The following is a 14,490-nucleotide window of genomic DNA, read 5'->3' as shown; positions in this document are numbered from 1 at the left end:
AAAAAAAAAAAAAAAAAAAATTAAAAAAAAAAAAAAAAAAGGGGCGCCTGGGTGGCTCAGTCGGTTAAGCGTCCGACTTCAGCTCAGGTCATGATCTCACGGTCCGTGAGTTCGAGCCCCGCGTCGGGCTCTGTGCTGACGGCTCAGAGCCTGGAGCCTGTTTCAGATTCTGTGTCTCCCTCTCTCTGACCCTCCCCCGTTCATGCTCTGTCTCTCTCTGTCTCAAAAATAAATAAACGTAAAAAAAAAAAAAATTAAAAAAATAAATAAATAAATAAAATGAAGTGAAGGAATACTTCTACTGTACCTAAAAGGGTACACTAAAAATTACCTGTTGCAGAATCTGACTTTGTATCAGAAGTGGGTGGTATCTCACAAGGCTCTACATTTCTGGACTGAGAGTTTTCAGAAGTGTTGTTAGGTTCCAATGATGTGGATGGAGTAGAGACTGAACTTTCTGATGGGCTGCCATTTGCCACAGATGTTTCACCTTTTAATGAGTGCATCTAGGGAGAAACCACATTGTAATTTAATGAACAGATAAGAATCTAAATTTACCAAGGCAGATTAGACCAAAATATGAGTAAGTCAACTGTCTCTATAGGAGGGAAAAGTACTAAATTTTCTAAGTAGATGGATCCAGATTGTATAATCCTAAACATGGCATAATCACACTGATCACAGTGTGGAATTCAACTACAATGTGAGAAGAGCATAAAAAGGTTTTTAAACACTGTTGATTTTTCTTCCAATTAGAACTGAAGGAAAAAAGTTTCAAGCTATATTAGCCATTTGCCCAAATTGACTAAGTTCCTTAAAATGTGTCAAGCAGTACAGTTTGGGACCTTAATGTTCAATCTCTCTTTTGCAACAAAGTAATAGTGTAAAGAGAAGGGAGAGTAAGAAATCACTCATTAGGCATAGGTACCTATAACTTCACAATGCTATTTTCAAACCAATCCAGGAAAGCAGTATTTTCTACCTTTCAAGTTTAATGGCATAGCAGGTTCCTGAATATACAGAACAACTCCAAAAATATTCTAATGTCAAATTTCTGACATATCATTTTCCCATGTTTATATAAATAAATTCTCTTCCTTCTCACCTGCCGGACTTTGTGAATTCTGGTAACAAGTTCATCTGCAGAAACACTTCCTGCTATTACTTCCAAGGGAATTCCACTGTCTCCAATAAAGAAACTGGATGGAACACACACTACAGGATCTGTACACTTTAATTAAGTCTAATGATTCGTGAAAAAACAAGGGGATAATTTTATGAAATGCTACTGATAACAAAGCAAATCTTTGTGAATTTCACTGTGTAATCAGCTAACATGTTTACCAAATAATTTCAACTACAGTATCACTATGCTTGTCATGCATGTGATAAGTAAACTGATATATGATTTATCTGTACTGCCTATCTGAAACATCCATTACATTCCATCTATTGTAAATTTTACATCTTGTCTCTTGACAATTATTTCTAACATTCCAACCAAACTGCTCCATATTGCTTTCCAGATATTGACAATAAGACTCCCTATAATCCCATTTGCTACAACGTATTATCTCAAAGGACACTTAGTAGTATAAAGTTCCTCAAAGCAAGAATGCATGAGCTCCTAAATAGAAATGAGTAATTTCTAAATGTCGTGAATTAACCAAAAGAAAGGTAAATCCTCAAGCAAAATATTTATCAAACCAATTCTTCATTGAAAGGATACAGATCTGTGAAAATTGTAAGCAGGCTTCACTGTAAAACAAAATCAAACAGAAAATCACTAGATGCATTCAAATATTTCCCCCCAAATATCCAGTTGTCTTTACAGAAATTTACTCTACCAATTAAAAGTATTTCTCTGAAACTACTAGTTCCTTTCATAGTCATCAGCTGGAAGGAGAAAACTGCAATTCTTGTCTTACAGACCTTTCCCGGTATGTTTTATAATTTTCAGATTAAAGAGCCACTTATTCTTGCAACACACAAACTGGTGGCTGGATCTTATGGCTAAAAATCAAGCTGGTATCTGCCATGTTGCTTTCTCAGCAGCAAGTGTATCTGAATACAGCATCTTGCCTTGTAACAAAAGATATTAATGCTTATGATTTACTTCTGCAAATGATAATATAATACTTTGTAAAAATAAAGGATTCAAAACAACCTAAATATCTACCAGTAAAAACTAATTATGCAATCATTAAAAAGGTACAAAAAAGTATGTCAAAATGCTACCACTTTTGTAAAAAAAAAAAAAAAAAAGTAAATAAACAAGAATTTAAAAAGGGGAGGAAAATGCATTTTCTTGATTTGGTTACTCCAGAGAAGGAAACTGGGTGGTTAGGGACAGGGACAGGAGAGTCTTTACGTTATGATACAAGTAAGAGATACTGATCAATGCAAATGAATAATACCAAGAATCAAATTAATCTTTCCAAAAATTTATACCCATTTTCTGAATATAAAGCATGATTACCACAAAAACATCTGAAAATATAATAAAAAAGTATAAAGAAAAAAATTACCAAGTCCTACCTTCCCAGAAATAACCAATGTAAATTTTGATGTATTTCCTACCAATCTATTTTCAACGCAGGCTTATCTCCATAAACTCATAGACATTAAAATGTTACTACAACATTAATTTCATTATTATTGTACAATACATAAAATTTACTATTCATAATTTAAAAGACACATTAGATTCTATTAGCAGGCAGTCTATAATGAAACAAAAATCAACCATCACTATACACAGGTATCCCTGCATCTACTTTTAGAAATTTGTTTAAAAAAAATTTTTTTTTGTTTTTAAAAATACCAGATACATCAGTCTGTATATAACCTCAAGAATTCTGATTTTCTCATTTCTTCCACATTTCCAGTACCCCTACATTCCTCCTACTATTTCTGGTGCTACTGGAAGATAATGGAAAACATAAATGACAGGATATACATTAAAATGGTAAGATTCTTTTTTTTAAAGTATTATATAGCTCAATAAATATATAGTTGAATAACTGCTGCTCTGAGGCAAACCACTATGATTTGTTTCATGAAATTTTTAATATTGGAAAATTTTTACTAAAAAATTTGCAAACTTACAGGTAAATTTCCAAATATTTTAATCTTGGCAGTAATTTTCAAACATCATTCATTCTGATATTATCAATATCAAAATGAAAGGAATACCACTTTGTAGTTGCTAACAAATTAATGTTTCTAGGCGCTGATCATTGATGCCTACTGCTAACATCATAAAGTAAGACAAGAGGTCATTATGTGCTTTCATAATGGAAGAATGGAAGACATACCACCATTTATGAAGTAGTCTTGATGGAAAAAAAAAATCTAACTTGAATCCAACTGTTGATTTACAAGCAACAGAGGACAGAGAAATGAACTACATGAGACTAACAGGGATGCAGTCAACAATAATCCACATGGCAGGAAACTAAAGAACGAATGACCTGTTTCTCCAAAAACTAAATTGCAAAGAAAAAACATACAGAGAAGGGGGGGGGTGGCGCACGGGGGAGAGCCTTGAAAAAGATCAACACATCACAATGTGTGGACCTTGATAGATCCTGAACCAAACAAACTGTAATAAATTAAGAATACAACTATGGCATAGATGAGACAAGTGAAAATGTGAAAAAGAGCTGGATATTTGCTATTAAGAAACTATCACTTATTTGCTTTGAAGTATTACAGTTATGTTAAAATATTTAGTTTTTCACATGCTAAATTTATGTTAATTCATGTTAAAAAACTTATTTTTTAAAGACACACTAAAATATAGATGAAGTGATGTGATGACTGAGATTTGCTTCAAAATTATATGGGATGAGTGGTAACGGGTGACTGAAACAAGACTGACTATAAGTTAATCACCAAAGTAGTTGACAAGTATGTGGGACTTCACTGCACTACTCACTTACTTTTGTATGTCTGAAATTTTCTACAAAACATTTTTAAAGGGAGGAGATGGAATGGATTAACAAAAAACATTTGTGGATACTAGGTACTCTGAAGGACCTAAAAAGTACTTACTCCTATGCAAATTGGTGCAGCCACTCTGGAAAACAGTGTAGAGGTTCCTCAAAAAATTAAAAATAGATCTACCCTATGACCCAGCAATAGCACTGCTAGGAATTTACCCAAGGGATATAGGAGTGTTGATGCATAGGGGCACTTGTACCCCAATGTTTACAGCAGCACTTTCATCAATAGCCAAATTATGGAAAGAGCCTAAATGTCCATCAACTGATGAATGGATAAAGAAGCTGTGGTTTATATAGACAATGGAATACTACGTGGCAATGAGAAAGAATGAAACATGGCATTTTTGTAGCAATGTGGATGGACCTGGAGAGTGTTATGCTAAGTGAAATAAGTCATACAGAGAAAGACACATACCACATGTTTTCACTCTTATGTGGATCCTGAGAAACTTAACAGAAGACCATGGGGGAGGGGAAGGGGAAAAAAAAAAGGAGAGGGAGGGAGGAAAACCATAAGAGACTCTTAAAAACTGAGAATAAACTGAGGGTTGATGGGGGGTGGGAGGGAGGGGAAAGTGGGTGATGGGCATTCAGGAAGGCACCTGTTGGGATGAGAACTGGGTGTTGTATGGAAACCAATTTGACAATAAATTTCATATTAAAAAAAAAGTACTATTCCTATTGAATTCAACAGCTTTATTCCCAAAAACAGGACCCAAAAGAGTGGTCAACCGTTCAGAGATAATCAATATATAATTTACAGTTACTTCCATGTTCTTACAAGTTCTTTTGCATTCCTGGTGCATGTCACATAGCTGCTTGGTAAACCAGAACTTCAGAGTTTTTCAGTAAGATACATGATGTATTTGGAAAATGGCAATCAGAACTTAAGGTCCCAATACGCCTTAGAGAAAAATCAACATTCTTATAGTCTAAGAGTATCACCATAAATCACAACAAAAGACAACGGTTATAATACTTAAAAAAATTAACACATAAGCAAACCTTTTGGTATCGATTTTAATAGCAACAAAACTGTCCGAAGATGCTTCTGTTACTTTCTCATCTTCCCAACTTGCAGCCATCTGTGTTGACTGCTCATCATCACCTGTAACACATTTCAAGGATATTTATAAGGCCAGTATCAGCTGATTCTTTCCCCCCAGAATGTGGAATTTCAAATAAAATATAATTGCACAAATACTATTTTCTATCAAATTTAAGAACAAAAACTTTCCCATAAAATGAAGAGCATGACTATGGCATTGTTAACATTATAAAAGTAATGAAAAACAGCTCAGGCTGCTAAGAAAAAAAAAAGTAATAAGACATAATGAAAAAGAATGACACTATCTAGATTTTACAAAGTACTATATTTTCTAAAAGAAGACATTCAAAGTATGATGCACATAGTATCACAATAATTGGAAGTCATAATAGAAACGTACAGGGGCTATTTTGCCTTTTGTACATGTAATTTTTTTTTGAGAGAGAGACAAAGAGTGTGTATGCATTGGTGAGGGGCAGGAGAGGGGTAGAGGGAAGGGGAGGGAGAAAGGGAGAAAGGGAGAAAGGGAGAAAGGGAGAAAGGGGGAGGGAGGGAGGGAGGGAGGGAGGGAGAGAGAGAGAGAAAGAATGAATGAATCTTAAGCAGGCTTGACACTCAGTATGGATCCCTACACAGGGCTCTTGATCCCATGACCCTGGGATCATGACCTGAGCCAAAATCAAGAGTTAGACACTTTAACAACTGAGCCACCCAGGCGCCCCCGTACATGTGATTTTAGAAAATAAAAGCACAACACTCTTCCTTCATGGAGGACTTTTCTGTCAAGCTCAATGTCCCCCAACAGCACAGCATTACTCTCCAGAATTTCCCCAAGGTAGATAGATGCTGATGCAATTCTATTTGCGGTTTGGGACTTGCCTTTTATTTTAGGTATGGTAATTATAAAAGTTATGCTGACCCAAAACTAATCTATAGTGACAGAATTCAGCACAGTGGCTACCTGGATGGCGGTGCTACTGACTGGGAAAGAGCATGAAGGAGCCTTCTGGGGGTGCTGGAAATATATCTTATCTGGATGAGAGTTACAAGTGTTTTAATAGTAAAAATGCACTGAGCTGCTCACTTAATCTTACTTAATATACTGTACGTCACACTTCAGTGACAAAATGTTTTATGTTATACCTGTCAAGCGGCTGCTTCCATTTTAGACTTGTAATATCTAGATTTTGACATAACCACTTAGTGGTGGGCAGAGGAAAACTTACCTAAGTCAGATGAAATCTTTCCGAGATTAAGCAAAGTGCTTTCTCAAGCACTTTCAGGTGAACAACCTCTGCCAACTTACAGATTTAAAAAGTTCCCAGGCCACGTTTTTTTGTTGTTTTACAAAAATGAGGTAATTCTCTATCTATTCTTCTGTAAGCTGTTTTCTTCCCAAGTGCAGCCTTTCCCCAATTTAATCCACCCTCAGCATTCCTCATGTCGGTTAACTATTTAAGGTATCTCCATCCCTTCAGTTTTTAGGCCCAAAATTTTACTTATCCTTGACTTCAGTTGACTCCATCCCCAAAATATATCCAGAATGTAACTATTTCTTTCCACTTTCACTGCTACCACCCTGATTTAAGCTATACATATCACCTAGATGATTACAACAGCCTCCAAACTGATCTCCCTGTTCAAGCTATTCCTTTTTTTTCCCCAAAAAAATCAATACAACCTTTACTGCACCTTTAAAATATCACAAATAAGCCTGAAAAATCATCTGGCATCTTTCTGTTTCTATAGCTGGACAACTGAGATCTTATTCATCAGCCTGAATTGTTCCTTTTTCATAAATGTAGATAACCTCCAAAAATTTTCTGATATCCTTGTTTTTTAACTGTTGTGACTTGCTGAATCAAAGCAGCTAGTTTGATACAAGTTCAATGTCATTTCCTTTGAGAATTAACTCACCTTTCTGAACCTGAGATACTGAACAAGCAATGCCAGCCTCAGCCAAATCCTACAGATTTATTTTTCACCCAAGAAATTACAGATTTCAAAAAGAGAACAATTCTCCTGAAAAACAACTTTGATGGGGAAGTGAGCATATACAGAACTGGTAACAGAAGCCCAGTGTAGCCTCCTTCATCATGTTTTTTTTTTTTTCTTTTTGAAGTAATTTCTATGCCCAACACGGGGCTTGAACTTACGACCCCAGGTCAACAGTCACCTGCTCTACCACCTGAGCCAGCCAGGCACCCCACTCCCGTCCCCCGGACCATGTTCTGTAAATGACTACAGAGAGCGCAAACAGTAGCCAGATTTTTTCTATTTCCCCACCATTTGTCAACATGGACCCTCTTCTTTTTCTTTCCAAAGAGAGAGAGTTCTACACTGATGTGACTGAAGTCCCTTCGCAGGGTTCCTCTGGGGCCTTTCACAATAACTGTGCATCCTTTCAGAGTGGATGCCGACATTTTCTGGAATGTCGACAGTCTGCTGACTGCAGTAGATGTGGCAAAGCTGCTCAGTCTATTCTTAACACAGAAACTTTTGTTAAAAATTTCAGATCATATCAATCCTCTGTTCAAAATCCTATAATGGCTCCCAATTTCCCTCCAAGTAAAAAAGCCAAAGTCCCTGCAAATGGCCTCATGCCTCCAGTTACCTCTGTGACCTCATTTGTCTTCACTTTCTTCCTATTCTGCTAATATAAAAAACACTCTAAGGTCTTTGTACTAGTTGTTTCCTCTGCCTAGAATGTTCTTCTCTCAGATATTTACAAGGTTAATGCTCAAACCTCTTAAGTCTCTATTCAAATATTATCTTCTCAATAAAGCTTTCCCTACTCATACTTTAAAATGACAGCCTTAGGGTATCTGGATGGCTCTTATGGTTAAGTGTCCAACTCTTGATACTGGCTCAGGTCATGACCTTTTGGTCGTGAGATGGAGCCCTGTGTCCAGCTCTGCACTGAGAGTTAAGCCTGCTTGGGATTCCCTCTCTCCCTCTCGCTCTCTGCCCCTCCCCAGCTCATGCTCTCTCTCAAAATAAATTTAAAAAATTTTTAAATAAAAAATAATAGGGGCCTCTGGGTGGCTCAGTCAGTAAAATGTCTGACTTCAGCCCAGGTCATGATCTCGTGGTCCGTAAGTTCAAGCCCCATGTCGGGCTCTGTGCTGACAGCTCAGAGCCTGGAGTCTGCTTCAGATTCTGTGTCTTCCTCTCTCTGCCCCTCCCCTGCTCGTGCTCTGTCTCTCTCTCTCTCTCTCTCAAAAATAAACATTAAAAAAATAAAATAAAGTAAAATAAAATAAAATAAAATAAAATAAATTAAAATAAAATAAAATACAAAATAATAAAGTGACAGCTTTTAGGGGTACCTGACTGGTTTAGCTGGTGGAGCACATGACTCTTGATCTCATGGTCATGAGTTCAAGCCCCACATTGGGCATAGAGCCTACTTTAAAAAAACAAAACAAAACAAAACAAAACAAAACATGACAGCTTTTATGGGCTCCTGGTTGGCTCAGTCAATAGAGCATGCAACTCTTGATCTCAGGGTCATGAGTTCAAGCCCCACACTGGGCCTAGAGTTTACTTTAAAATAATAATAATGGGGCGCCTGGGTGGCTTAGTCGGTTAAGCAGCTGACTTCGGCTCAGATCATGATCTCGCGGTCCGTGAGTTCGAGCCCCGCGTCGGGCTCTGTGCTGACAGCTCAGAGCCTGGAGCCTGTTTCAGATTCTGTGTCGCCCTCTCTCTGACCCTCCCCTGTTCATGCTCTGTCTCTCCCTGTCTCAAAAATAAATAAAACGTTAAAATTTTTTTTAAAAATAAATAAATAAAATATTAATAATAAATTAAATAAAATGACAGCCTTCAAACATTCCCAAAGCTCCCTAATTTCCTGGTCTCTTTTTCCCTGTAATACTTATCACCTTCTGATAAACTATGTGTTTTACTTATTATGTTTACTGTCTGTTTCCCTCAACTAGAATGCAGGTTCCAAGAGGGCAAGGATTGTTTTCCTTTTATTTACTAACATAATTCAAATGCCTACAATACAACTTGGCATATGTCAAGTACTTGGGATACAGCAGGGCCTCAATAAGTGTTTTGTGGAACAAACAGCTAAATTTCTGGTACAGTAAGTATCTTGGCATACCTACAATAATTGACTAATGCTGCACATTTGAGTATATTCTATGTGAAATGGGATCTAGGAACAGGAGCTTGAGAAATCTGGTCATGGAAAAGTAAACAGGGACTAGAATGCACCTACAGACTAGGACCAAAAAGAATGCCAGTAACAGTCTTCCAGATATTGAGGAAGCAAACTGGGAAAATTATCATTTGTAGTGACATCGTTCAGAGCACATCTTCAAACACTATGGGGTGAGGAAATGTAAAATTCCAAGTAAATGACAAAATTATCAACCTAGAAAATAACTATACGGCAACATTCTTACTACAAACATGTCTTAGAGAAGGCTGTGAGGCATGAGAGATCCTTTTCATTCATTCTTTCATACGTTCACTATTTTATTCCATTCTTATTGTCCTAGGCATTGGCTATAATCTAAATATGAAACAAAGGAAACATTGTTTGCCCTGGAGCTTAAAAATCTAACAGTACAAAAAATGTACTTGTTGGCGCGCCTGGGTGGCTGAGTCGGTTAAGCATCCCACTCAGTTTCGGCTCGGGTCATGATCTCAGAGCTTCATGAGTTCGAGCCTTGCATCAGGCTCTGTGCTGACAGTGTGAAGCCTGCTTGAGATTCTGTTTTCTTCTCTCTCTGCCCCTCCCCCACTCATGCTGTCTCTCTCTCAAAATAAATAAACTTAAAAACATTAAAATTAAAAAAAGTACTTGTTTAGTAAACAATTATAATTATAGTAATAAATACTGTTAAAAAAAGAACAGATCTAGGAAAGAAAATAGTAAGACCCTTTTATTTATTTATTTTTTTTTAATTTTTTTTTTTTTTCAACGTTTATTTATTTTTGGGACAGAGAGAGACAGAGCATGAACGGGAGAGGGGCAGAGAGAGAGAGAGGGAGACACAGAATCGGAAACAGGCTCCAGGCTCTGAGCCATCAGCCCAGAGCCTGACGCGGGGCTCAAACTCACGGACCGCGAGATCGTGACCTGGCTGAAGTCGGACGCTTAACCGACTGCGCCACCCAGGCGCCCCAGTAAGACCCTTTTAGATTGGTCAGGGAAGGCTTCTCTGGGGCAACATTTAAGGTAAGACCTAAAGGATGAAAAAATTAAGCCATGCAGAGTTCACTAAGCCGGATTTTATGTGTAGGAAAAGGTCTGTGTGACTGGGAATGTCATGAACAAAAGGGAAAGCCAGACAGGAGACTAAAGAGTTGAGAGTCAAAGGTGACTCCACACTTCGGTTTATCCACCTGGATGTAAAAGTGGTGTCATTTACTAAAATGTAGAAAACTGGGGCGGGGAGAAAAACAGGTTCAGGCAGTAAATATAATTTTAAGCTTGAGAATCCTATGAGGCATCTAAGTGGGGATGTCAAGTGGGTAGCTACAAGTATAGATTCGCTTGCTACTTCTGAGATTGGTACTTTTCATTTGTACCATGTAGGTAGGGTCCCAAATATCACATCCCCACTAGCAATGTCTGTCCATAATTCAGCCTAGTGGCAGCAACAGCTGCTTGACCAACAGAGATGTAAGGATGAATGGAATTACTTAACTCACTAAGAACTATATTAACTCTACGGAGCAAGATTATTAATTGCCAACTTCAGTATCTTTAGTTTCTTATTATTAAGAAGTATATAAACCATGCTATGGAGTTAGATCAGCCTAAAATTTTAGCAAAAAACGCTGTATCCATGGTAGCATTCAGCAGTATCCAAAATAAAAGCACTTGAAAAGAACAATACAAGGGTGCCTGGCTGGCTCAGTTGGTAGAGCATGTGGCTCTTGATCTTGAGGTTGTGAATTCAAGTCCCATCTGGGTGTACAGATTACTTAAAAATAAAAAAATCTAAAAAAAAAAAAAATACAATCTCAGAAACAAAGAGATCTCTTACTATTGTAATAATTAGTACTACTGTTTCCATATGTTTGTTAATTAAATCTAGCATTTACTTCAAATTAACTGATTAGCCCAAAAGTGCCTCCTAGGAACATTTAGACATCTTCAATTGTGTGTTTTCCTAGTACAGCCAGGAATTCCAACCCAGAAAACATCAACTAGTCAAAATCTAAAAGCTTTTGTGGTCTATTTTAACCAAAAAAGGCAGTAAATAGTGTCCATCATGAAAATTTTAGCCCACTAGCAACACTACTCTGTGAACTGACACCTTTGCTTCAGGATCCTTGTCAGAATATTCTACCTTCCCAAGAATAGAATCAAAATCTTTTTCAGTTTTATTACCTTCAATTTGCATAGTCATAATACTTTGAAAATACTTGCTCTTGTCTGAACTGGTAGTAATCTCTCCAGTCTCAATCCCACAATTTTCTTTAATTCATCCATGAAAATTTCACTAAATATAAAGAACTTGCCTAAAGTGCTTCCCACTCGAGGGGTTTACATGAACCAAAGTACACCCTTAAGACCACTTCTTTCAGCCATAAAGACATCTTTTTAATTTTCTACTAAGTGGGTTTATTGTTGTTGAGGTCTCCCACCTAAGAAAATCATGAGTTCTGGTTATATCCTTCGATGTTATGAACAAAGCTCTAGGCAACACGTAAGTGTTGGGAGTTTCATGACCCCTGTCTATGTATTCCTGGAGTGAAACTAATTCTGCCTAGTGCTGGAGATTAACTTTCTAAAACTCTACAAAAGCCAACAGTATTTTGAACGGGTCAAGGGACAAACTCCTTTGACAGACTAATGGTCTTCCTGAAAACATTCAACAAACATTCATCAGAGTCATTGATATCCTAAAAGTAACACATGCTCATCAGTAAAAAGTTAATTGAAGAATGTATATTTACACACAAAGCCCCAAAGATCTCTAACTTTATTTTACTATTGTAATAATTAGCACTACTGTTTCCATATGTTTGTTAATTAAATCTAGCATTTATTTCAAATTAACTGATCAGCCCAAAAGTGCCTCCTAGGAACATTTAGACATCTTCAATTGTGTTTTTTGTTTAAAAAATGACTACCATAATCCTAAATTTCCTGACTATGACACCAATTTCAAAAATACATGAAGTGTACAGTTGTTCAGTTTTTCTCAAGAAATAAAAGATTTTTGGGGCACCGGGATGGCTCAGTCGGTTAAGGGACCGACTTCAGCTCAGGTCATGATTCCGAGGTTTGGGAGTTGGAGCCCACTTAGGATTCTCTCTTTCCCCTTCTTTTTCTGGTCCTCCCCTGCTCCCTCTCTCAAAATAAATAAATAAACTTAAAAAAAAAAATAAGACTTTTTTTGAAGCTGCTAAAAAAATTTGTCAGGACAAGACAGAAATATTTTTTGTGACCCTGCTATGTGACCCATGTCACTTAACCACTGTGGACATAAATTTCCTCATCTATAAAATGGGTAAAATAAAACCTATTCTACTTATCACAAAATCAACCGAGATTTTATGTGAAAAACACAACTTAAATGTCATAAAACTGTTAATGTACACTTTTTAAAACAAGTTTATTTTGACAGAGAGAAAAAGAGCATGAGTGGGGGAGGGGGAGAGAGGGAGGGAGGGAAGGAGAGAGAGAGAGAGACAGACAGACAGACAGACAGAATCCCCGTGCTGTCAGCACAGACCCTGACTTGGGGCTGGATCCCACCGACCCTGAGATCACCACTTGGGCCAAAATCAAGAGTCTGACGCTTAAGTGACTGAGCCACCCAGGCACCCCAAAACTATTACTGTACTCTTAATAAGCACAGCTAAGTATCATTTAATTCTTCTTTCCTTTTTAACCCACTTTTTTTCCTTACAGTATCACAGCACTTATGTATGTGGACTATAAACTCTAAAACCGCATAAGAGGATCTAAACTACTCAAACTCTTCTAATTAACACCACTAAGCTAAAAATCTGGCATAATTTAAAACAATTATAAATTTCAAATTTAATGTTAAGTGAAATTCATATTTTAGCCTTTGTTTTTTATTGTGCTGCATAAAGTGATAGAGCTATTATCTAGTCTCTCCAAGTCATAAGTTAATAATTTGAGCATACCGTTATTAAACACAAATAGTTAAAATAATATAGTTCAAATGGTCACAAACACTAACTTGGTTCATGTAATGAGAATCAGCAAAACCACAAAGGCATAGGTTTACTGTAAATCTAGAAGATTTCTGTAATAAAATAGGGTAGTAATAATATACTGAGCAAAATAACCCAGAGTAACACATGATAAATGAGTTAGCTCACGTTCTCGAAACTGTGGATATTAGACGAACCAAGCACCGAACATCTACTTATTCTAAACAAATGGTACAAAAAAAATCAACTTGCAACAAACCAAATATTCCACATTAGACTCTCTCCCCCTATTATCATTAAAAAAAAAAAAATCCAACCTATGTAAAGCTCAAAAGTTTGCGTCTCAGGAGCGTACGACCGCCAGTAACCGAAAACATCAGGTGGCTTCTCTTTGTTGCTTACCGATGACACAGCTTTCTTCCTGACAGTCCACAATTAATTACGAACCCAAATGCCTGTCGAAAGGCCTGTCTCTCTATTCCCACCTGAACACTTAGGAACTACACAAGCGTTGAAGCATCCAGAAGTGGGTCCTAGGTGACAGAAGGGGTCCCAGGGTGCCCGAGAGGGAGGTGCTGGGGTCTATCTGCGCCAACTCGTCAGGGGGCGCGGCGAGAGGCGCAGCGAGGGTGGGCTGCAGAGACCCGCGCAGCGCTGTGGGCGGGGCTCAGCGCGTTTTGGGGGCGAGGCGGGGACGGTGCCTCCGGCCGGGGTGCCGGGAGAAGCAGGAGCTGTAGGCCTAGCCAGTCCCGGCGTGCCCCAAACGGAAGGGGGAGGCGCTGAGAAAACAGGCACGGCAGCCAGGGCCTGTCGAGAGCACGGAGGAAAGGCTGGGGAACCCTAGGATTGGAGGTAGGCCGGTGGGGTGTCCGGCCACAACTCGGGCCCCCGCCCCCTTCACCTGCCACGAATACCACGAAGACCGCTCCGCTCCTCTTGGCCGACGCGATGGCGGCCGGAATGGCGCCCTGGAACCACAACATCGCTCTCCTCGGGCCCAGGCGCTTGTTCGGTGTGTTGTCGCCGCGGTCCGGGAGCTGGCCCCGCCCTCTCTTTCGTCTGGCCCCGCGCCCCCGCAGCCCCAGCTGCTCTGTCCCCCGCCTCCGCGCAGGCACGCTAGCCCGTCAGCGGTCCCCTGGGACGCGCGCAAGCGCGCGGACCAGGCGCACCCTGCGCCACGTGACGCCACACGTCGCCGTCGGCACAGGGCCCGAGTGCCTCGTCTTGTTGGCAAAAAGGTGCGTGCGCGCGACCGCTAGGCCTCAGACCCTGCAA

At 38.8% G+C, this 14,490-nt stretch overlaps 1 protein-coding gene across 1 annotated transcript in view; it reads right to left on the bottom strand.

Annotated features, from left to right (window-relative positions):
- The window catches only part of UBXN4 (UBX domain protein 4), a 43,293-nt gene extending 29,017 nt beyond the window's left edge, over positions 1–14,276 (bottom strand). Inside the window, exons 1-5 of the mRNA XM_030327928.1 lie at positions 14,117–14,276; positions 5,013–5,115; positions 1,730–1,758; positions 1,106–1,224; positions 332–506 (exon numbers count right to left, since the gene is read on the bottom strand). Coding sequence (XP_030183788.1) covers positions 332–506; positions 1,106–1,224; positions 1,730–1,758; positions 5,013–5,115; positions 14,117–14,198 — 508 coding nt within the window. The 5' untranslated portion in view covers positions 14,199–14,276. The remainder of the gene's footprint in view (positions 1–331; positions 507–1,105; positions 1,225–1,729; positions 1,759–5,012; positions 5,116–14,116) is intronic.
- Positions 14,277–14,490: the final 214 nt, after the last annotated feature.

The sequence above is a fragment of the Lynx canadensis genome, chromosome C1 (genome assembly GCF_007474595.2).
Source record: "Lynx canadensis isolate LIC74 chromosome C1, mLynCan4.pri.v2, whole genome shotgun sequence".
Classification (NCBI taxonomy): domain Eukaryota; kingdom Metazoa; phylum Chordata; class Mammalia; order Carnivora; family Felidae; genus Lynx; species Lynx canadensis.
The sequence above is the reverse complement of the archived record's forward strand: the minus strand, read 5'-3'. Positions and strand labels throughout refer to the sequence as shown.